Here is a 22,586-nt window from a genome sequence, read left to right on the forward strand (position 1 = left end):
ATGGAAAATTATAACCACTAGGATATGATTTCTTTTTACTTATTTAACTCTGAGTCTTTTACCTCTGTTCCATATAGTTTTCACCTTTATGTGTGTCTAGTATTACAGATTAGGGGATGAAGAACTCAACCCCATCTTAGGATGGAGTGGGTGCCTTTTGAGAATTGGCAAGTATTTCCAAATAATGGCATTGTACCTGTGGTAACATTGCTCAGATCTGCTCTTATTGCACTCTGATGACTGGTAATCTTTCTAAGTAAACATTGCTAGGAAGATAGACACCTCCCACCCCTGCCTGATAATTTCCACGTTCCCTATTGGATCAGTAGGCTTCATCTCATATCTTCATTTTCCTGATGATAGAATACACATGTAGCTTGGTGGAGGCAGTACAGAAACAGAGGTTATCTGACTTACCCTCAGTGGTCCCTTTAGGTCAGAAGCACAGCAAGATTAAATGCCTCCCCATCAGACTTATTTGTTTCCAAAGAATCGGTGACACTGATGTATCAACTCAGGACAAACAGAGGGGATTCCTTCTGCTAGATAGTGCTTGGGGTCTACAGCTTTGGGTGGCCTAGAGACTATAGACCCAGGTAATATGTCAACCTGGACATTTCAGTTGTGGTAAACACATATTGGTCACTAGAGTTAACATGTGTCTTTCCCTTCTAGTTACAGGTGCAGAATGGGCCTATAGGACATCGAGGTGAAGGGGAGCCAGGTGGTATTCCCATAGCTATGGTGCTGTTGCCAGTGTTTGCCCTCACCATGGTAGCAGCCTGGGCCTTCATGAGATATCGGCAGCAACTTTGAAAAGCTTGCTTTCTTCCAGTGCTCGCGATGAAGATACATTTCTATTTCTCTCATCCTGTTCCCCTGCCATTCTCCCAACCTTTTCCCTCTCTCTGCATAGCCAACACGTGACTTAAAGAGACTACTACCCAACCAGAACCTTGCTGTTCGACATCTCCCAAGTCCTCGTATTCTGATGAGAGAGTAAAGGCATTGTTTGAAGGAAAGCTAAAGAAAAGACTTGCTTAGAACAAATGAGGAGTTGTATATTTTACTAGGACCACCCACAGAAGTTCAGCTACAACCCAAAGAGGGAAAGGTCCAGTCTTTCCATCACCACGGTTGATACCTTTTTCCTTAGTTGGCATGCCTCAAAGGCCAGCGGTGTGACAGAAGAGAAAAAGAAGATTTTTCTTTTTAATGATCTTCCTTGGGAAGTTTTTGTGGCCTTTATTTAATTTCTAACTACATACTTGGGTGCCTATATCAAACAAAGGATAATAAGAAGAGCATTTTTACTTTTTTAAAAAAGGAAATATATGTATACACACACACACACATACATATGCACATATGATAGTATCATAGTGATGCCTTATGGAGAATTAAAGAGGTGGAAAGCTACTCTGTGGTTTCTAGGTTTCTGATGTAAGGGGTGAACTTAGTTGAAGAATTTGATATATAGTGGGAATGAGAGAGTGAGCCTTAAAAGATAATACCCAATCTGAGTCATCAAAAAAGAAAAGAAAACTGGAGCAACTAACTAAAAATCTTAGAACAATATTTCTTCTCATAATAGCTATGGTGAAGTTGAGGTTGGTTTTTAGTGCCGTCGAGTCACTTCCGACTCCTAGTGACCCTGTGTACGCAGAGCAGAGCCCTGCCCGGTCTTTTTGCTCCATCCTCTCACCTGATGCTCTTATGAGACAATGCTCTGCTGCTATTCATATGGTTTTCATGGCCAGTTTTTTTGGAAGCGAGTGGCCAGGTCCTTCTTCCTAGTCTGTCTTACTCTGGAAGCTCCACTGAAACCTGTCCACCATGGGTGACTCTGCTGGTATTTGAAATACTGGTGGCATAGCTTTCAGCATCACAGCAACATGCATCCACTACAGCCTGACAGCCGACAGATGGGTGGTGAGGTTCCCTGACCTGAAAACGAGCTTGGGCTGTAGTGGTGAGAGTGCTACCTCTTAACCACTAGATCACCAGGGCTGAAGGTGAGGTAAAATGCCATAATCCAGCTTTGCACAAGTCCGTCTGTTCAAAAAACTTTGAGATGTAAAGATAAATCTTACCAATCTCTGAACTACCTTTTGGTACCTCATAGTCCTGTTAAAGGATCAGCTGGAATGATTGTGGTCAGAGCTGTGGTGGTGGGGCCAAACCAATTCAGTGAAAAAACACTGAAAGGAAAAAAGATAGTGCCTCCAAAGTGTCACCTGACCCTCTCTGGCTGTCTACCAGTCTTTCTGGTTTCTAGTAACAGGCAAAATCTGGGAGAAGGAACTGCTCCCTGGCAGGATGGGCATGAAATCAGTTCTCCTTAACTGATTCTGTTAAGTTTGAAAGGGTTTGGATTGCTAGTTTTTTGAAAGGCTCTGAACAGTGGTTATGGCTTTTAATGAATAAACCATTTTGCAGGGAAAGGGAAGAAAAAGAGTTATGTTTGTCTTAGGGAGTAGGAAAGTTCGGTAAATATTTCATGGAGAAACCTTGAGAGAAGGTTATGGATGAATGGATGCTAGGGAATAGCAGGAATACTAATGAGGTGGGAACCATCCTATTCATGTGGTATTGAAAGTTCGTTCTAAAACACTAAGGAGAGCTGAAGCAAGGCTAATTTTCTGACTTTAAGAAAATCGTTTCCCTCCTCCAAATGTACTGGCCAGACTGTAGGCCTTATATAATCTTGACAGCAAGAGCGTGAGGACTTTCCCTCAGGCAGCTAGTTGTGTCCACTTTTTAGCATGCGTGATCTAGTGAGTATTTTACAAATGTCGATTGGACATCAGCTTGTTAAGACACTTTTACAAAGAAGTAAAATACGTAGGCTCCATCCTAAAGGGCTTTTTGGTTCCAGTTGGGAAGGGAATACTTATACATGTAAAAGTGGAATTAGCTGCATAGGCAGGCCAGCATAAGTTGGTGCTGAGTTTATATTGCAGACAGCAAAAGGGAATGCTGAGACACTTGAGGAAGTTCCATGGAGGAAGGGGACAAGTTAAGGACCCTTGAGGAGCTTACAGTCTAGTTAAAAGAATTCATGAACAGATAAGTTAAAAGTATATCACCAGGTTAAGAAACAATTGAAAGCCATAATAAAAGAAATGGTACCTTTCAGAATACAGTGTGACAACAAAGATGTGCAGGCAACCATTGCATTTTTTTAGTAATTTAGGAAAAGAAAGCTGTCACAAAATGGCATCAGACAAGAGTGGAAAGAGAAGGCTTTTAAAAATAACAATCCCAGAAAGACCTACCTCTGGGTCAACTATTGGTATAGGGAGAAACTTGCTTTAAACAATCCTGATGTGGCTTATGCCTTTAGACCTGAACTGTTGTGTCTTTGAGACTCGTTAGCTAACTGCACTGGTAGGTTCCACAGAGAAACACTGACAGTATTCCAGTTATCACCTCAACCAGCCCCACTGTGGAGGCACAACCTCCAGTGCCCTCTCTCTATCTGGAGGCGTGTGCAGCAGCTTCTGCAGTGGGCCTGCTTACCTCCCGCGATTCATCTCAGGGTTTGGACATTAACTCCTGAGAGGACCTTGAGACACAAAATGAAGCAAATGGCAAGCAAGGAGGAAAGCTATTTAGTTTTTATTTGTTGGTTTATGTAAATAAGAAGAACACCTATCCTATCCCATTGTTGGTAGAAGTTTTGCTTTGGTTGATAATAGGGATTCTGATGCACTTTAATAATTTAGATTTTCTCTGGAATTAAAGAGCATTTAGAGATCAATATATTAAAGTTTTAGGCAGGTATGCTATTCTTATTTCTGATTCTCTAGAAAACTAAATTATCATAGATCAGGTATCGGAGTCTATTGTAGGTCATTAGAAAAATTCATGCTCTTTATAGGTTGTATCTAATATTCTTACCACCTAAATTACTACAGTCAAAGTTCTAAAAACTGAATGAAAGTGTTTTAAAGACCATCTACATAAAACACTTCTGTGTTTATCATCCTATATTATACGTGTGATTCTAATAAGATATTGTTTGCTTCAGTTGTCTCTCTTCATTTCCTGCCAAGTTTTAATCTGTGCTGTTGATTTAGCTTAATTAATTACACGGTTTAGCCATTTGTGATGGAAAAAGGAAATTAATGTTGTTACTGCATTCTGTGCCAGGCACTATACTAAACCCTGATTGGTACACTATTTGTTCATGCCTCACAACTCTGATATCTAAATATTGTTATAAAGACACTGAAGAAAAGAGAATAAATTACTTTCCTAAGATCGCATAGGTGGTAATAATAGGATCAGGGTTTAAACTCAGGATTTCAGATGCCTCCATCAGTGAGATTTCCTCACCGGCAGTGGTTCTCAAAGTGAGGTCTGGACAAAAGCATCAGCATTTCCTGGGAACTTGTTAGAAAAGCAAAAGCTTGGGCTTCACCGCAGACCACTGAACCAGAAACTGAGTAGGGCATCCAGCAATCCGTTTTAATAATCCCCCCAGGTGACTGATTCATGCTAAAGTTTGAGAATCACTGCTCCGTGCCAATACAGATCTTCCTCGACTTAACAGTGGGATTACATCCCGATAAACCCATCGTAAATTGAAAATATAAGTTGAAAATGCATTTAATACACGTAGCCTACCAAACATCATAGCTTAGCTTAGCCTAATTTACACATGCTCAGAACACTTGTATAGCCTATGGTTGGGCAAAATCATCTAGCGCAAAGCCTATTTTATAGTAAAGTGTTGAATGTCTCATGTAATTTATGGTACACTATACTGAAAGTGAAAAACAATGGTTGTACAGGCACAGAATGGTCCTCAATGTGTCGCTTGTTTACCCTCGTGATTGCATGGCTGACGGGGAGCTGCAGCTCCCTGCTGCTGCCCAGCATCACGGGAGTACTGTACTGCATATCACTAGCCCAGGAAAAGATCAAAATTTGAAGTACAGTTTCTATTGAACGTATCACTTTTGCACCATCGTAAAATCGAAAAATTGTGAGTCAAACCATCATCGTAAGTCGGGGACCGGATGTAATTGTCCCCTCCTCAGGTTAGAATCACCTGGAGAGCTTATAAAAATTCCAATGTCCAGGCTGCACCTAGACCAATTAAGTAGACTAGGGATCAAACTGAGACAGCAGTAAAATAAAGTTCATCAGGTGATTCCAGTGTGCAGTGTCAGTAGAAAACGCTCTATGGCATTTAAACCTGGACACTGTTTAAATTATTAAATTACATACAGGCATTGCTCCTGCCAAAAATGAGAATTTCACTTGGGCCTTTTTAGACCCCAGCTCTCTCTGAGCTTCTGCCCCAAGTACAGATGTGGAGTAAGAGATGCAGCACTCTTTGGCTTCTGATTTGCTAAGGACTGATCAACCTCCAGCCAAATGTGTTAGTGAATGTGTCAGTTTGTGCATCTGTTAAATTAGAACCAAATCATAGAATATTGGAGCTAAAAGGGAACCAGAAAGATTTCTAGGATGAATCTGTCTTAGGGATGATAAAATCAAGGCTCAGAGAGGTGAGCTAACTTAACCCAGATCAGAGACTTAGTATGTGGCAGAGGTGCACTTTCTGTCTCATATTTATGTTTTGAATGTATCCACTACGTGAACATACATAAAACTACCCTTTTCATCTCAGTCCCCTTCCATCTTTTCTCTTCGGGCCTTGGATAAAGAGCAGGAGAACAGATTGACAACTGAAGCATGTTGCAAGCATCATACAAAATTGGGAGATTCCACAGAATAATCTGAGAAAGACCCAATATCAGATTCAATCAGATGAGTTCTTCTGAGACTAATTCCAACAGTTCTAAACTAGAGAAATATGTTTTTTGATATTGGGCATTGTAAGCAATTTTTAAAATACATTTAAAGAAATGAAACAACATAAGGAACATTAGTGTGTCAAGTATGTGGGCAAGTGGACTTCATGTAATTTCATGTGGGGCCGATGTTCTGTTCTAGTCAATTTCAGTTGAAATTCCTCTTTAGACAGATGAGGGTTTTCTCCATTCAACAAGTGAGTACCTACTATATGCTGGATGCTGCAGATAGAGAAATAAGATATAGTCACTCTAAGCTGAAACAGCTCATCTGAAAGTGCAGGAGTGTTTGTTGCTGATCTTGAAAAGTATTTTTCTATCACCTAGGAGTAGAAGACTGAGTTACAAAGCTCTCTACCTCTCACCTGTAATAGATTTAGAGTTGGTTACTATCCTGGGGTAAACCCCTTTTGCTGTTTCTCTTATCTGTAAACTTTCTGAGACCAGCACTCACATCCACAAGGGCAATTTTGATCAAAAGGAAGACAGTATTTTAAGGAATTCTGTTCTGATGGGAACCAGGTTCTTAACTGCCATAGATTTGCCTGATGTTGATATTTTTATATAGACTACAAAGCACTTGATCCACTTACCTGGTGCACTTGATACTGTAATAGCCTATATTACAGTAAAGCATTGCTGTGTCTAAGGAATCAAGTAATAGCAAACACTAGGTCCTGTTTCTAAACGTTTTCCTTACTGTTCATGTTCTCTTTCTTTTTGCAGGGGGAGAGGGATGGGGAGAGAGCTGAAATGTGTTTTCAAATGCAAGTCGATCAGTAACTAACGAGTCATTTGCAAAAGAACTTTGTATTTACTGTAATCATTAAATTTATTGACCAATCACAGGAAAATGGGATGATCCTTCTTCCTGGTTTGCAGATTTGCAAATGGAATCACAGAATCAAATCCCATTTTATTTCTGTATCTGCAATGCTGATTTGAATATGAGTTTCTTATTACTGGATATATGTGCATTTTACCCCCAGGCCATGTTGATTCTTATAAGATTATTTTCCTTATGAACCTTATTTTATTTTGTTTCCTTTGTACTTTGATCCTAATGTCACATTGCATGCCTGGATCTAAACAGCAATCAGTTTCTCAGATCGAATAGATGCCCTATTGAACCTTGGAAAACACATGGACGTAAAACCATATGATCTAGGGAATATCACTACAGATCAAATACATTAATGAGCCCGTCAAAATAGACAACCTCCCCTAAGCTTTGCTCTTTGATACTAGGTATTGCAAATGAAATAACGGTGTATCTAACTTTGCCTAGCCCAGTATTGGCATTCAATAAAAACTTGTTGCATTTGTCAATGAATCTTTACAATCTTTTCTCTTCCACCTTATTTTGGAGACTGTTGAATAAATATCTCATTTTTCTGCCAACTTCTTAGAGTAGAACCTCTGACAGAAGAATGAAAAGAGGAAAGAAAGAAATCGAAATGATCAGTTTGAGGCTTAGCTTTGACATAGGAGAGAAGGATGTACTATCATGTACTGCTCATACTGATAATAAGTGGCTAACAATTATTGAGCTCTTATCAATACTTCACCTACTGTTCTAAGCATGTGTTTAAGCCTCACAACAACTAAAATAATTGCTGTTATCCCCATTTTACAGATGAGATAAGTGAGGCATGGAGAGATTACACAGCTAGTAAGTGCCGGAGCTCAGATTTAAATCCAGAACCTGCATACATAACCATGACACTATACTGTCTCTACTCTCCATGATACCGGGCGCTACGTTGGGCCATCCTTTTCCATGTAACTAATAACACATTCTCACAACTGCAAGACAGTATCAATAGTCCCTTTTTTATAGATAAGGTAACTCAAGGCTTAAAGAAGTTAATAACTTGCTCAAGATACATAGTGCTAGACCTGGGAATTTACTTCAGGATAATGAGGAGTCCACTCCCCCCCATTCCAGAAAATTGAAGTTTGTGATACTAAATTTGGTTCAGCCATGCTATCCCAGCCTGCCATTATGGATAAAAGGTGATTGCACGAGATTAAATGTCCTACAACAATAGCAGGAGGAGTACTATTCTGTATCTATATACAAAGTTTGAAAGCAATTGCCAACATTTACTATCTTACTCGCATCCCCTCCTTTCCCTAAAGCCTTACAAGCTATGGAGAAGGCAGGGATGATTTGTGCCAAAGGATGGAAAAGGACTTGTCAGAACTGAATGTTGACCTTTAGCCTAAGTTACTTTGCATATAGCTGATTTTGATATAAAAAGAAAAGGCTGTGTTGCGGTAAAATATTTACAAGACAGTAGGCCCTGCCAGGCCATAGTCTGAGGACCACTGACAACAACTATTACAGGTTGAGGTGGACTTTTAAGAGTAAGAATGAGAGGAGAAAGCTCCCAAACGTTGATCCCTTTGAGTCCCAGATTGAACAGCATTGACACATTTCCTAGGAGTGGCTTTTTGAAAAATCTCTTATCCTCCAAAAAAAGAAAAGCCAGGGAAAGTCCAATATAATTTCGCTTGGTGTAATTTTGGAAATGAGTTGAAGAGTGACCATTGTCAGACTTGATTGAGCACCCATCATGGCCAGGAGACCATCCAAATTTCAATAATTCACATAAAAATACTAGCAATATTAAGTACTCATCAGGCACTTTATAGAAGTTATTTAATGCTTAAATAATCTTATTAGATTGAAGTTTTCCCCCCATTTTAAAGATGGAAAAATAGAACTTCAGAAATGTGAAGTTACTGTCCCTAGTTAGTATCATTAGGTTTTAACGGTCAAGATTTGAAGCCAGAACCAGAACTTTTTCTGTGCTCCTTATACCACACCACATTGCCCTTGCCTTTTGAGTTTAAGGAAAAAATTATGTAGAAGAAAAACTTATTCATGGAAAAATTATTTGCTAATAGTCACAAAAAATAATGTCTCTTCAGGTACAAAAGGGAATAAGAAAGAATTCATTTTCTACCTGTTTTAAATATTGTGTACTAATAGAATACTTGAGGTATAATAAGGCCAAAAGATCAGGAGACAACTGGCATTGAAAAGAGTTTGGGGGCCTGCCCGGTGGCGCAGCGGTTAAGTGCGTACATTCCACTTCGGTGGCCCAGGGTTTGCCGATTTGGATCCTGGGTGCGGACATGGCACCGCTTGGCAAGCCATATTGTGGTAGGCGTCTCACATATAAAGTGGAGGAAGATGGGCATGGATGTTAGCTCAGGGCCGGCCTTATTCAGCAAAAGAAAAAAAAAAAAGATTGGCAGAAGACGTTAACTCAGGGCTAATCTTCCTCAAAAAAAAAGATGGTTTGTTACAGTTCCCAAGTGAAGGGGACACACCATGTCATGGGGGCCACACAGGGACGCACTGGTGTTGGTCACAAGGCAGAGAAAGGGAGGAACTGTGGGAAAGAACCATTTTTGTGGTTTCTGGGGGAAGGAACAGGCAAGGCCAGGTATGCAGGGTTAGGATTGGTTAGTTTGAATAATTTCAGTGGTCTCTGTGGCACCACGGTGTCCCTAGTTGTCTAGTACCTGGCCTTGGGGTGATTGGGGCATGCAGATAATGACCCTCCGTGGGAGAGCTCAATAACAGAGGTCGGTAGAGTGCGGGCTTTGGGTTGGTTGGTTTGTATTTGAAAAGTACTCTCATGAGAGAATTGTCTACTATTCTAGAAATTGGCTACCTCTGGGAGGAGCAGTCCCTCTAGGGTCAGCAAGATCCCAGATGTCAAAGCCTGAAAGTGCGGAAGCTAAAAGACAGTGAACACACTACCACTGCTACTATAGTGGGTGTCTATCCCTCTAATCTCTGCCTTTACTCCCAAACCTACAGAAAGGATGGATATCCAAAGGTAATCTGAACTATCTAGAAAACAGCCAAGAACGAGGAAGGAGGCAAAGCAACAACAGCAAAATGTTAAAATCCCCGATCAACCAAAACAAACAGCACCAAAGCCATGCACAAAGAGTCCTAAATTTTATTGTATATACCTTTCGAACAAGTTTGTTAGCTGTTTTCCTAACCCATAATCAATTACTGGTTAAAGTAACGGCGAGCTCTGCTGCATGCTAGCGTCTGGCAATATGCACCTGCCAGGCCCCAAGCAGTTATCGGGAAGCGATTCTTCCATATCACAGCTTTCATCCGCCTTCGACCACACTGGACTTGCATTTCAAACTTTGTACATGAGGTCAATGGTTAGTTAGAAACCACTCTATAAAGTCTTAAGCCGCAGCAACTCTTGTCTCCAGCCACATCAAATGACCCTGGGTACCCAGTAGTTCTTGGGCCTGTTAACTTCAGTGACATGTTGCTGTAAGCATTTTTATTCTGTCTCCCACTGACTATTCCCAACCTCTCACGTGGTTCCTTGAATCTTAGTCCAGACCACCGTCCAATTTACTTGAACTACTGCATTAGCTTCCTACCTGCCGTCTTCACTATCCACCGAGTCCCCCTCCAGTTTGCTTTCCATAGACTAGAGATCCTGGTAAAACGTAGATTTGATCATGTCTCTCTGCTTCGAAATCCTTTAGAAATTTCCCGTTGGCCTTAGAATTCAGTCTAAAATACTTAGCATAGCTTATAAAGCACTGCATGATCTAGTTACTGCCTACTTTTCCAAACATTTCACTCCACACTCCATCCTTTCTGATCCCTCTCCTCCCTGGCTATTCAGTTGCTCAAAAATCCCAGAATCTTCACCTCAGGGTCTCCCTACAAATCGTAAAGTTTGTATGTTTTCTACCCCATTGATTTCCTGGCTAAATTCTCAGCTTAATGTCATTTCCTTAGAAACCTTCTCTACTTTCAAGCTTGTCTGGTCCTAAGAGACCTTGGTTCCCTAGATACACTCTCCACACCCTGTCCTGGTCACAATGCACTTCAGGTACCTTCCTTCTCCCCATAGCCAATCTGCCTCTTTGCAGAAACCTCCAGAAATTAACCTTTTAACATCTAGCTGCTTCATCCATCAGTCCATCCTAATACCAACTGCTCATTCATTTATGCTTGTTTTCAAATTTGCGTTTTTTCTCATTATTGCTCTAGTCTCCAATCCTTCCCCTTGGGATTCTAAATTTTCCCTGGGCATCAACTCTGGGCTTCAGAGAAAGTGATAATTTTCTGTTTGAGGGACACCCAACATGTATACACAGTGAAGAGCTTTGCACCCACAGAGGACATGAAGGACAGGCCATAAGAATTCAAATGCTTCCAGAAACCTTCAAACGACTGTCAAAGAAAGTTGACAGCTCTGTGATCACAGTCAGGGGGAAAGGGCTCTTGAATCCATGAAATGGTAAATTCCTTTAAGGTACAGTAAAAAGTGCTTATGTAGTAATCTCCAAGAAGATCTTAATAGAGGAGGAATAAAATTTTGCACAGGGGTGGGGGTATAGGAAACAAGTGTATTTTAATCTGGCTCAGGTTGGGGAGGGGGTGCTGGTGTACAAATATAAGGAAATTTAACAGCATCATTTAAACAACGGGTCATTTAATGCTCGTCTCGGCTAGAACAAAGTAAATGACAGACTGCTGAGATAGGGGAAGTATAAAAAGCTTTTCTACATTTCAGCATTATTTTACAGAGTCAGGAAATTTATTTTAGACTTTAAATAAATCTGGATTTCTGTGGATGTTCTAAGTAGAGGTTCATCCTTTTAGATAATGAGTACAAGATCATGAAGAATCTTTCCAAGGAAACTTGTGCTGTGATAGATGTTGAGCAATAAGTAAAATGTATTTTATTCCCGATGTTGTTAAACTTTGCCCAATCTATTTACCCTGTCATTTGCTAAAAGGACCAGTTTTTCGCTGGACTTTTGAAAGATAGTTATGGTTTGGCTCAGTTAAGATGAATGTTTCCTCCTATGTCACAGTCAAGGGCCTGGTCCTTCTTCCTGGTAAATTTCCAGTTTCCTTAGTAATTGGTATGTTCAACTTTTAAATAGTCATTCATGTTTTTATCACAAAACCATCAATTTCTCTAGCTGTTCAATGTATTGTAATAGAACAGAACTTGAAATTCTCATGTAATCCTTTTTACTTTCTTATTTATCTATGTTTTTATTTTCTGTCTCATTCCTAACAGATTTAGAACGTTTTTCCTTAATCTACTGATTGATTCTAATAACCAAATTTTGGTTTTATAATAATCCATTCTTCTGGTTTTGTTTGTCTGTTTTCCATTTCTTTTATTTTAGCTTTTATTTTGACTAATTCTCTCTTTATACCTTCTTTTGTTTTTTTTTCTTTCTTAGTTGAATATTTTCTGTCATCTGAATTCATAGGATTTCATATGAAGTTTTTTTATTAATTGCCATACAACTTATAATTTCTATTTTGATAGCATTCTTGATTTGGAGGTTATTCAAAATAGTGTTAAATAACAGTATTGTAGTAGATCCTAAAAGTTCTCATCACAAGGAAAACAAAATTTGCAACTATGTACATAAAATCATATACATAAAATCATTTTGTTGCACACACTAATCTTATATAATATGTCAATTATATCAATAAAACTGGGGAAAAAATTAAAATTTTTTAATTTTTCAAATGTGGTTAATTTAAGTAACCACTTCATTTAAGTAAAAAGTGGCCAATCTACTTACTTCACTCAAGTCTCAATTTACTTCATTTAAGTAAAATTTAAGTAAAAAGTGGTTAATTTAAGTAATCACTTCAAAATCGAGTAACAAGTGGTTACTTTAGGAAGCAGACTCACTTTTGAGGTGCCAAGTTCCAGTTTTATTGGATGTCCGTTCTGTTTTTACTTATAGGAAACTTTATATGTACGATGATATTTGACCTTTTTTAACCACCGGTGGACAACAGACAGTACTCAAACACTTCAAACATACATAGGTACAGGCCATTTTTTAATGGTCTCCTTTTCAAAAAGTTCATCTTGAGATAAAAGTACATTTTACTTGCTCTGGATTCAAACATATGTCTTTACATTTTTAAATATAACTTTTTCTGCAAAGTTTCTTCTTTTTAACATAAATGTCAATAGATAAAATCCTGTTTCACCTTTGACATATCGCAAAAGCACACATCCACCTACCCAAGAAGGAAGCCCTTCTTAATTTTAATTGATAATGTTTAGAAAGCTTTCAGATGGGCGTTAGTCCCGTGGCAATTGGAAGGTTAAAGTTTTCCTGATTTGCTCTACCTGATAAAATTTGTGGTCATCTAGGTAATAGTGCACTTTGAGACAATGCGGTTAGCTTGGGATTCTTTTAGGTTTCATTAATTTGTACAGAAGAGTTACCTTTGCTTCTCTACAAAGTGTTACACAGCAGGCTTTGGTTTGGTTTAGGAATCACTAAGGAGGATTCTTCACTGCATAGCATGATACGGGAAGCTCTTGCCACCCTTCCAGTTGTCATTTCATTTGTTTTTCCAGAAATTATGGATTGTGGTTTAGGGCTACGAAGGAAGTCATGAAGGACAGAAATATGTTAAACATGGTCCCATTCATTCCACAGCTAATACTCCATAAAAAGCCATTCAACAAATACAGAATAATTCTAAAACTACAATGTTAATGATCACTCTCATAAGAAAAATGTGCGTCCAAGGAGAAACAGTTGGTCATCTAACTGAATAAGGTTAAGGACTTAATTTTAACTGGTTTCAATTTGGACTGAACTGGAAACAGAGTAGCCAACTCTTAGCCACTCTGTTCTAGCCATAGGAATTAGACAGACTGCAGGGAAGGACCCCCCACCACCACCAAAAAAAAAAGGGAAAAAGAAATCTTTGTGGTATGTTGACTTTGAGGTGTTAGAAAACCATTTAGGCTACTGGAAATGTACCAGAAGTCATTCACACTATGATACAATTTGAAGCCATGGTGAAAGTTGAGTATTCCCAGGGAAAAAGGATAGAGCAGTAGTTCTTACAGTGTAGTCCCCGGGCCAGCAGCAGCAGCAGCATCTGGAAGCTTGTTAGAAAAGTCAACATTCAGGTTCTATCCCAGACCCCTGAATCAGAAACTTTGGGAACTGGGCCCAGAAACCTGTGTTTTAATAAGCTATTCAAGGGGTTCTGTGCACACTACAGTTTAAAAGTCACTGGGACAGAAAAAAAATGGAAGAGGGCTAAGGAGTCCAGTTAAAGGTCTACAAGGCTGAAGAAGACAAAAAGAAGTCTCAGAGTTGGAGAGGATCCATGGAAGCCAAACATCCATGGAAGCCACAGGAGGAGAGAATTTCAAGAAGGAGATAGGCAATATTGTCAAATGCCACAGGAAGTTTAATTCCATTTGGGGCATTTGTACTACTTCACAAAGTGACCTTGTGCAAGCCTCTTAACCTTTCTGAGTCGCAATTTTCTCACCTGTAAGATGAGTCTGGAATCATGCTCTTCCAAACTTTATAAGGTTTTTGAGTGAATCAAATTAGATATTAGATGTCAATTATGAAACCAAAGATTCGTGAACTAGCTAATCCTTCCATACCATAACCATCAAATTTGGCCATAGTTCTAAAACCTAAACTCAATGCTAAAGCTCTCAAGATTGGTGATTTTGGTGACAACTCTCCCATATACTTGGATGAGTTAAGTGCTAGGTAGAGCAGATACTGGAGGATAATATAACTTGCTCAGATATTAAGAAGGTACAGGGGCCAGCCTGGTGGTGGAGCAGTTAAGCTCACACCTTCCGATTTGACAGCCTGGGGTTCGCCAGTTTGGATCCCGGCTGTGGACATGGCACCGCTTGGCAAGCCATGCTGTGGTAGGCATCCCACATATAAACTAGAGGAAGACGAGCACCAATGTTAGCTCAGAGCCAGTCTTCCTCAGCAAAAAGAGGAGGATTGGTGGCAGATGTTAGCTCAGGGATAATCTTCCTCAAAAAAAAAAAAAAATACAAGTCCTTAGGGGCTGGCATGGGTGGTGGGGATGCCTTGCTCCTTGAACATACATTTTTATATCCTCCCACTTGGAAGTGTGATAGTTAAGACGGCTGACTCAACATTCTGACTACTTAGTAACACTGGAAAACACAAAAATGAGATCTGACTCATATTTTCGAGAAGGCAACAGAGCCCATGCTGATGAGCTATTCTGTGTTTTTTGTGAGAATTATAAAAATGATGACAAATATCACTCTGATTTAACAGATAAGCTGAGGTATACAGTAGTGATGTTTAAGGTGAGCGCTAAGCAACGACAACAGAGTTTACCACCTATATAATATTATTTGATAGGTGCTTAAATTCCTCACTGCTCCAAATTTTGTGCCCTTACAATCTTCCAGCATCCTTGTAATTCCTACTATTTAGTCTAGGGCCATCCTCAAGTTTCTCCATAAATGCTTATTTGAATGACTGAACAAATGAGAGACTGAAGACCTATATTCACTTAAATTGAGTATATGCTTTATCTGAAAAGGTAACAGATTATTAGCTATAGCATTACCTAGAATATATATATATACACACACACACACATATATATGATTTAATCCATTATTAACTATTAGCTGAGTGTAGGGCTTTATTGGAGTCGAATTCAGTAGGGTGATGTCTTACGTGGTGAAAAGGTAGGAAAAGGTGTGGGCTTTTATAACAGTGCCCTTGGCATCTCCCATCTGAAGGAAAGTAGGAGAAATAATACACTTAAGTAATCTGGCTGCTGTATAAGTTCTGAAATATCAAAAGAAAGTGAATGAGGAAGAGGCAATGCCATATACAAATTTTGCATACTTCACAATGCATTCTGTAATAAACCCTGTGCTCCTTCTCTGCATAGAGTTGAATTAAACAGACAACAAAAAGCGTAAATCAAACAATCCAAAATAAAGCACAAAGGAATCACAACTTTAAAGGAGACCCCATTTATAAACCATAGCAACCATGTTTATAAGCCCATCCCTCCAATTCTAAATTCTGCATACTACAACTGCTGAGGAGGGAATAATTTAATTACCTGTGGAGTAAGGGAGGCTTCAAGAACCTGGTGTCTGTGAAGGTGCATTTTGAAGATGTGGATGTTCATGGAATACTCAAGAAATAATTATCTCCTCCAGGATGGAGTATGGTGTGAATGAAGAACAGTGGCAGAAAAGGCAGACCAAAGTCATATTACACGGGGCCTTAAATTCTTTGCTTAAGAAAATTGAAGTTATTACTGTAGGCAAAAGGAGGGAGAATCTCATTTATGCTTCGTAAATAACTTTCAGCAGTGTGGAAGATAGACTTGAGAATCACAATGAGAATTTTTTGTTTGTTTTTCGTATTTGACCCGGTGTGTACCTATAGATTTGGGTGTTATTGGAGCAGCCTACAGGTAGATCTGGAGTTTCTCCTCTGGAGACTACCTAGGGACAACTTTCATAAGATGATAAGGGATTAAACCAGGAACGTTTCAGTGGCCATAGAGGGCAGGGACAGATGGAAAGATTTCAGGGCTATCATGGGAAATGTTACTCCATGCCACCTGCACTCTGTCCTAAGTCATCTCAAATAGTACCTAACAGGCGAGGCTTCCCGTGACTCACCACGGCAAATGGCACATGTGGGGCCTGTTCCCTAAGCTGTCACAGTGCTCAAGACACGTTTATTTGTGTGCCCGTTAGATTGCCAGCTTCTTTAAAGCAGGGATATTTCTTCATCTCTGTGTTCCTCGAGCCTTCTAATGACCCGCGAAAAGATGTGCTGGATGGTTGCTGAATGAGTGGAAAATAGACATTCATAAATGACTGGAGATTATTATTTCACAGTAAAAGAATTAGCATTAAAGGTTCAGTGATAGCAAGACAGTACGCCGATTACCAGTCAACTGAACATTTTGTGACCACTTATTTCTAAAAATCTTTCTTTTTTAAGATTTTATTTTTCATTTTTCTCCCCAAGGCCCCCAGTACATAGCTGTGCATTTTTAGTTGTGGGTCCTTCCAGTTGTGGCATGTGGGATGCCGCGTCAGCATGGCTTGACCAGCAGTGCCATGTCCGCGCCCAGGATTTGAACGAGCGAAACCTTGGGCCACTGAAGCAGAGCGCAGGAACTTAACCACTCAGCCACGGGACCAGCCCGTAAAAATCTTTATTAAGCTGGTAAACTCCCCATCCCACAAATAGCCATAAAGGCGAGAGTACTAGCTCCAAAGTAACTTTTTTTTGTCCTTAGCTGATTTTATCCAGCGGCAATGTGAGAAGGAGTGTTCTAAGAAGACGCTGGTCAAGACCCCGAACTTGGGAGGTACTGGTTTCCATATCAATTGACGGTGACTACAAACACGACTTAAGTCCCTAAGTCCCAACGGCTAGGTGGCGTGCCGGAACCAAACCGCGGATACTCGAATTTCCGGGCGGACGTGGGCGGAGGTTACGATGGATCGATTGCTTTCGCCTGGCGGAGGCCTATCAGGAGAGAACCATGCAAGAAGAGGTCAAGAAAGGGAGGTGAGTCTCGGACGTCCTTGCCTGGCCTAGAATTTGAGCCGCTGAGGTCGGGGAGGCCGCGCTGGGCGCGTTTGGCGGCTTGTCCGAGCGGGTCGGAGAGTTCACTCATGTTTCCACACGCGGTGATGCGCGCCCTGCGCAAGAACAAGACCCTTCGCTACGGAGTCCCCATGTTGGTGAGTGCGGCGAGGAAAAGCGTGGAGGCGGGGTTCCGGAAGGGGTGGGACTTCTGGTCCGGCTGGAGCGAAACTGCGGGGACTTTGTAATACCCGCGGCTGGGACCAGCAGCCTGGGCTGCAAGGGGCTGGTGGTAGGTTGAGGACTTTTAGGCAGTCCTTCTAGTCTTCTCCCCGCCGCGGTAGTGGCATCTCGAGTTCCCCTCTTTCCTTCCCTGGTAGTTATTAGGGTGTGCTTCACAGAGCCATGTCAGAACCAGATTTTCACCCACGTTTGGACGATTACTAAACTCACATTTTTTCCCCCGCTACAGCTTGACGATATGCTAGATCATTGAGACTAGATGTATTTACCTAATTTAACTGTACGGTCTCGGGCATCTCTGTATTTCAGGTTCCTAATTTGTGATCTGGCTTAATTTTTCCAGAGTGCTGTTATGAGTTGAATAAAACCTGGTGAATTGAATATTTAGCACGGCCCCTGCGTAGCAGCCCTTTAAAGGTCGCTGAATTACAGTGGATGTTTTTAAAGCACATTGAAGATAGTTTTGGTGTTGATGTATTTGAGCCCAATCCCACACTGAGTTCCCTGAAGATCCCATTCGTCATGAAGATTCAGGTTGAGGTTGACATAAAACCAACCAGAGTTTTTTATTCAGTTCTCATTATCTCAGTGTGGTTGATCGAATCACTGGCTACGTGACTGAACTCAGTCTATAGCACTGCTCTCCTCCCTGGACATCTGGAGGTCAGGTTGATGTCACATGGCTCAGGGCCCCAACCGTCTAGTCACATGATTGGTCGTTCCAGCATGGCCAGCCTCTATCCTAACTATTTAGGGGCCTACCATGAGTCACCTCGTTAGTGTAAATTCAGGTGTGGTCCCAAGGGTTCGTCATGAATAACAAAGATAGTCCTCTCACTCAGGAAATTCCAAGTTAGTAGCTCCCTCCCAGGAACCTGGGACAAAGACTAGACAAATTCTTTATTATTTATAGTAACATATGGGTACTGTGGTTTCAGTAGTCCAGGAGAGGGATGATGGTGGCCTGGCCTAGAGTGTTAGAAGAGCATATAGTCAGAAATTGTCAGATTCAAGAAATATTTTGAAAGTAGAGGTGACGGAACTCAGGGATGGATTAGATGTGAGATATGAATGAGAGGAACTAATGATGACTACAAAGAAGTTGGCTTGAGTAACTGAATAAAAGTAGTTGACATTTACTGGCACGTTGAAAGATTGGTTAGGGGCAGGTTGAGGCAGAAAGAGTGTTGGGGTAAAAATCAAGAAGGGTTTTTAAAAAATTAATTTGTGTATACTTGTTAGAGTTTCAAGTGGAGACGTCAAATAGAAAGGCAGGTCTTCAGTTCAGTGGGCTATTTTCCATTGAAAATGTACATTTGAAGGTTGTTAGGTTATAGAGGCTATTTAAATCCACAGAACTGGATAACGTCACCCAGGGACTCAGTGTTGGTTGTAAATAGGTAGAACAGGTTTGAAGACTGAGCCTTTTGGGATGGTCCAACATATTGAGGTTGCGAAGGTGAGGAAGAATTAATATAAGGAGACTGAGAAGGAATTAGGAAACCCAGGGGTGTGTCTTTTCATTGAAATTAAGGGACAAAAGTTATTTTACTTACACAAAGAATTCTTACATATTGACATTGCAGGCATTAGCTGCTTATATATAACAGATGTTTTTCCTGATTTGTTGTCTTTTGATTTCATGTTGTTTGTATTTCATTTATTTGTCAGAATAGACATTTTAAATTTTTATGAGGTCAGATTTATTGGTTTTTGAAATGCATAGCCTCAAGGTTTTGTTAGTATGCCAACTTCAAAATTATAAAATTTTATATTGTACAATGTCTTATATCTTTTTATATTTCTTTAATTGGTAATAATATGTTGATATAAAAAAGAAGGTAGGGGAAACAATAAGTGTTGGAGAGGATTTGGAGTGAAGGGAACCCCCGTACACTGCTGGTGGGAGTGCAAACTGGTGCAGCCACTATGGAAAACAGGATGGAATTTCCTCAGAAAATTAAGAATAAATCTACCATATGATCCAGCTATTCCACTGCTGGGTATTTATTGAAAGACCTTGAAAACACAAATGTGTAAAGGTACATGCACCCCTATGTTTATTGCAGCATTATCCACAATAGTCAAGACTTGTAAGCAACCTAGGTGCCCATCAAGGGACAAATAGGTAAAGAAGATGTGGTATATATACACAATGGAATACTACTCAGCCATAACAAATGATGAAATCTGGCCATTTCTGACAACATGGATGGACCTTGAGGGTATTGTGCTAAGTGAAATAAGTCGGAGAAAGTCAAACACCATGTGATCTCACTCATAAGTAGAAGATAAAAACAAGGACAAACAAACACATAGCACCAGAGATTGGATTAGTGGTCACCAGAGGGGAGGTGGGGAGGGAGAAGGGCGGGCAAAAGGGGTGATTAGGCACTGGTGTGGGGATGGATTATTATTAGTCTTTGGGTGGTGAACATGATGTAAGCTACACAGAATTCGAAATATATTACGAGATACAGCTGAAAGTTATATAATGTTATAATCCAATGTTATTGCAATAAAAAAAGAAAAAAAATGAAAGTGGGGAGCAAACTTTATTTTTTTCCAAATTGCTAGACTTTTGCAGCTTTAGGATGAGGGATGAAAGCCCATTAGAGTATTTGAGGAGATGATAAAGCAGCAATGACAATTTAAAGGATCTTTTAAGGTTTACTGCATGTTGAGAAGTGTGGCATATTTCATGAGATTTTTTTATCACTTGGTAAGAAGATGGAAAAAAACGCTCTACAATTGGCTTATTTTGCAAAACCATAAAATTGAAAGAATTCCAGTCTTGAACAAACAAGGCCAGAATTTTATTGCTGGCTTTGCCCAGTGTAATCAGGGGCAAGTCATTTAGTTACCTGTGCTTCTATTTCCTCATCTGCTAAATGTTTTTTTTGTTTTTTTTCTTAGATCATAAGTCTTTTGTAAGGATCAACTAATGAAATGCTTACGATAATGTTATTTAAACCATAAGGTCAAGTAAAAGTACTGATTTTGGTATTTGATAATGTGCTCAAGTGTTTCCCCGTGACAGTATGAACTACATCTACTCTAACGGATGGATGGTAACTCACCAGGGAGGATGATCTGTAGGATTTTGTATAATCTGTCACTGGTGGCATTTAGATGAGTAATCTGTAGATAGACTGAATTCTGCCCTTCTATTTTGTTTAATTGTTTCCTTTCCTTGTTTCAGTTGCTGATTGTTGGAGGTTCCTTTGGTCTTCGTGAGTTTTCACAAATCCGTTATGATGCTGTGAAGATTAAAGTAAGAACTGTAACTGGAGTTTGACATGTGTCTGTGTATACGTGTGTGCTGGCTGAGGGGCCGTGAATACTCAGTACACTAAGCAGTCTGAGTTTTGTCTTGCTGTTCACAACTGATAGATGATCTTTGGGTTCTTCTTTAAAATAACATTAATGATCTGTAAGTGAATCATGAAACAAGAATTTAGTAATCTTTCTCCTTATTCACTAGAAAATTTGCAGTACTGTTAGTTTTCTCCAACAAAATATGCTCTGGTGTAGTTGTTTTTAGGATTTAGAAGGGACTAAAGAACATGGGACAAAAATTTCACTCCATTTTATTACTCCAATTATAAATTAGCTATTTCATATTAATACCAGTAATTTTATTATAAGTTATATTGATATGTATCTTTAGTAACTAAGACTAAAAGAAAGGAAAATTCCTTTTTATTATGAATACTGATACCTTTTTATAGGTGTCGTTTTTATAGGTATGCCTTTGGGTTAGACTGTACTAGTTCCTTATGTATATGTTATTGTCTTTATTTTACAGGTGAGGAAACTGAGGCTCAGACAGTTTAAGTAACTTGCCTAAGATCATGTGGTTATTTAGGGGTAGGGCTAGGATTCCCACTCTCTCCCACAATTACTGTCAAATTCTCGTCAAGTGTTACATAAGAAGTCTGGTTAATTCATTCAGAAGGGTATAATTTTTGTTTGTGGCATACATCTGATATTTGAAGTTTTTTGCATTATATATATGTGTGTGTATATATATATATATATATATATATATTTCATTAGCAGACCTCAGTAATATTGGTGGGAAAGTAAAGACTGTTAAAGGCCTATTCAATTTTCTCAGTTACTTTACAGTTTAGGAGAAGCACTAACTCCATCTCCATGGCAGGCATTAGAGTAAATATTACATTTTAAATGAATATATAGTTGCATGAGGGAATAGAGCAGTTATCAACTGTGTTAAGAAGTTTCTGTTAGCATTCCAATTATTAAGGAATTTTTCTCTTTCCCTTTAAGGTGAAAATTATAAATCTGACTTTTGAAAGTGAGATAACATGTACATATTTGAAAAATAATTGGATATTTGTCAATTGGATATAGAGCCTACATATAAAGTTTAAAGAAACTGGTTCTTACAAAGCTTATAGCATAATCGAGGCTGGAAGACATCTAATATAAAAATGTTCTCAAACATATAATATAATGGTGCCCAGTAAAATGCTGTATTAGAATTTTGCATAAAACATTTCTAGAACTTCCAAGAAGAGGCATACAGTTTAGACTTGGGAAAGGGGTATCGGAGAAGGTTTGTTTGAGGTATCAAGTTTTGAATTAAGGTGAGTAAGAAAGAGTAAGAGTTAGCTAAATGGTGGAAATGATTAATATTCTGTAACATAGAGGGAGTATTAGGCATATGGTCGGATTTTCATTTTGGAAATATCTCTGGCAACGGAGTACAGGATAGGTGGGGATTGGAGGAGCAACAGGATGGAAGAGATTGCTTCAATTGGAGATGAAGAGACCTGTTAGGATGCTTTGGCAGTAGTATAGATGAACAATGTTGGAACCTGAAATAAAACATTTTCAATGAAGATAGAAATGAATGGGTTCCAGGAAAACTTTAGCAGCAAACTGATAATATTTGATGACTAATGTGATGATTATAATATAAAAATATGAATAAATCTTGGATGGCTTGAAGTTTTGGTTTTGAGAACTAGATAAATGGTGGTGCTGACCACTCAGTTAAGGAGAAAGATTGAGGAAGATTGTGATAACGGGAGAGGCCTACAAGAT

At 39.5% G+C, this 22,586-nt stretch overlaps 1 protein-coding gene across 1 annotated transcript in view; it reads left to right on the plus strand.

Moving 5' to 3' along the window:
• Nucleotides 1-22,586, plus strand: part of LOC124233750 (cytochrome c oxidase assembly protein COX16 homolog, mitochondrial-like) — a 74,918-nt gene that overhangs the window by 35,514 nt on the left and 16,818 nt on the right. Inside the window, exon 4 of the mRNA XM_046650921.1 lies at nt 20,716-20,787. Within this exon, the coding sequence (XP_046506877.1) occupies nt 20,716-20,787 (72 nt within the window). The remainder of the gene's footprint in view (nt 1-20,715; nt 20,788-22,586) is intronic.

This window comes from Equus quagga, unplaced genomic scaffold (genome assembly GCF_021613505.1).
Source record: "Equus quagga isolate Etosha38 unplaced genomic scaffold, UCLA_HA_Equagga_1.0 220_RagTag, whole genome shotgun sequence".
Lineage (NCBI taxonomy): Eukaryota > Metazoa > Chordata > Mammalia > Perissodactyla > Equidae > Equus > Equus quagga.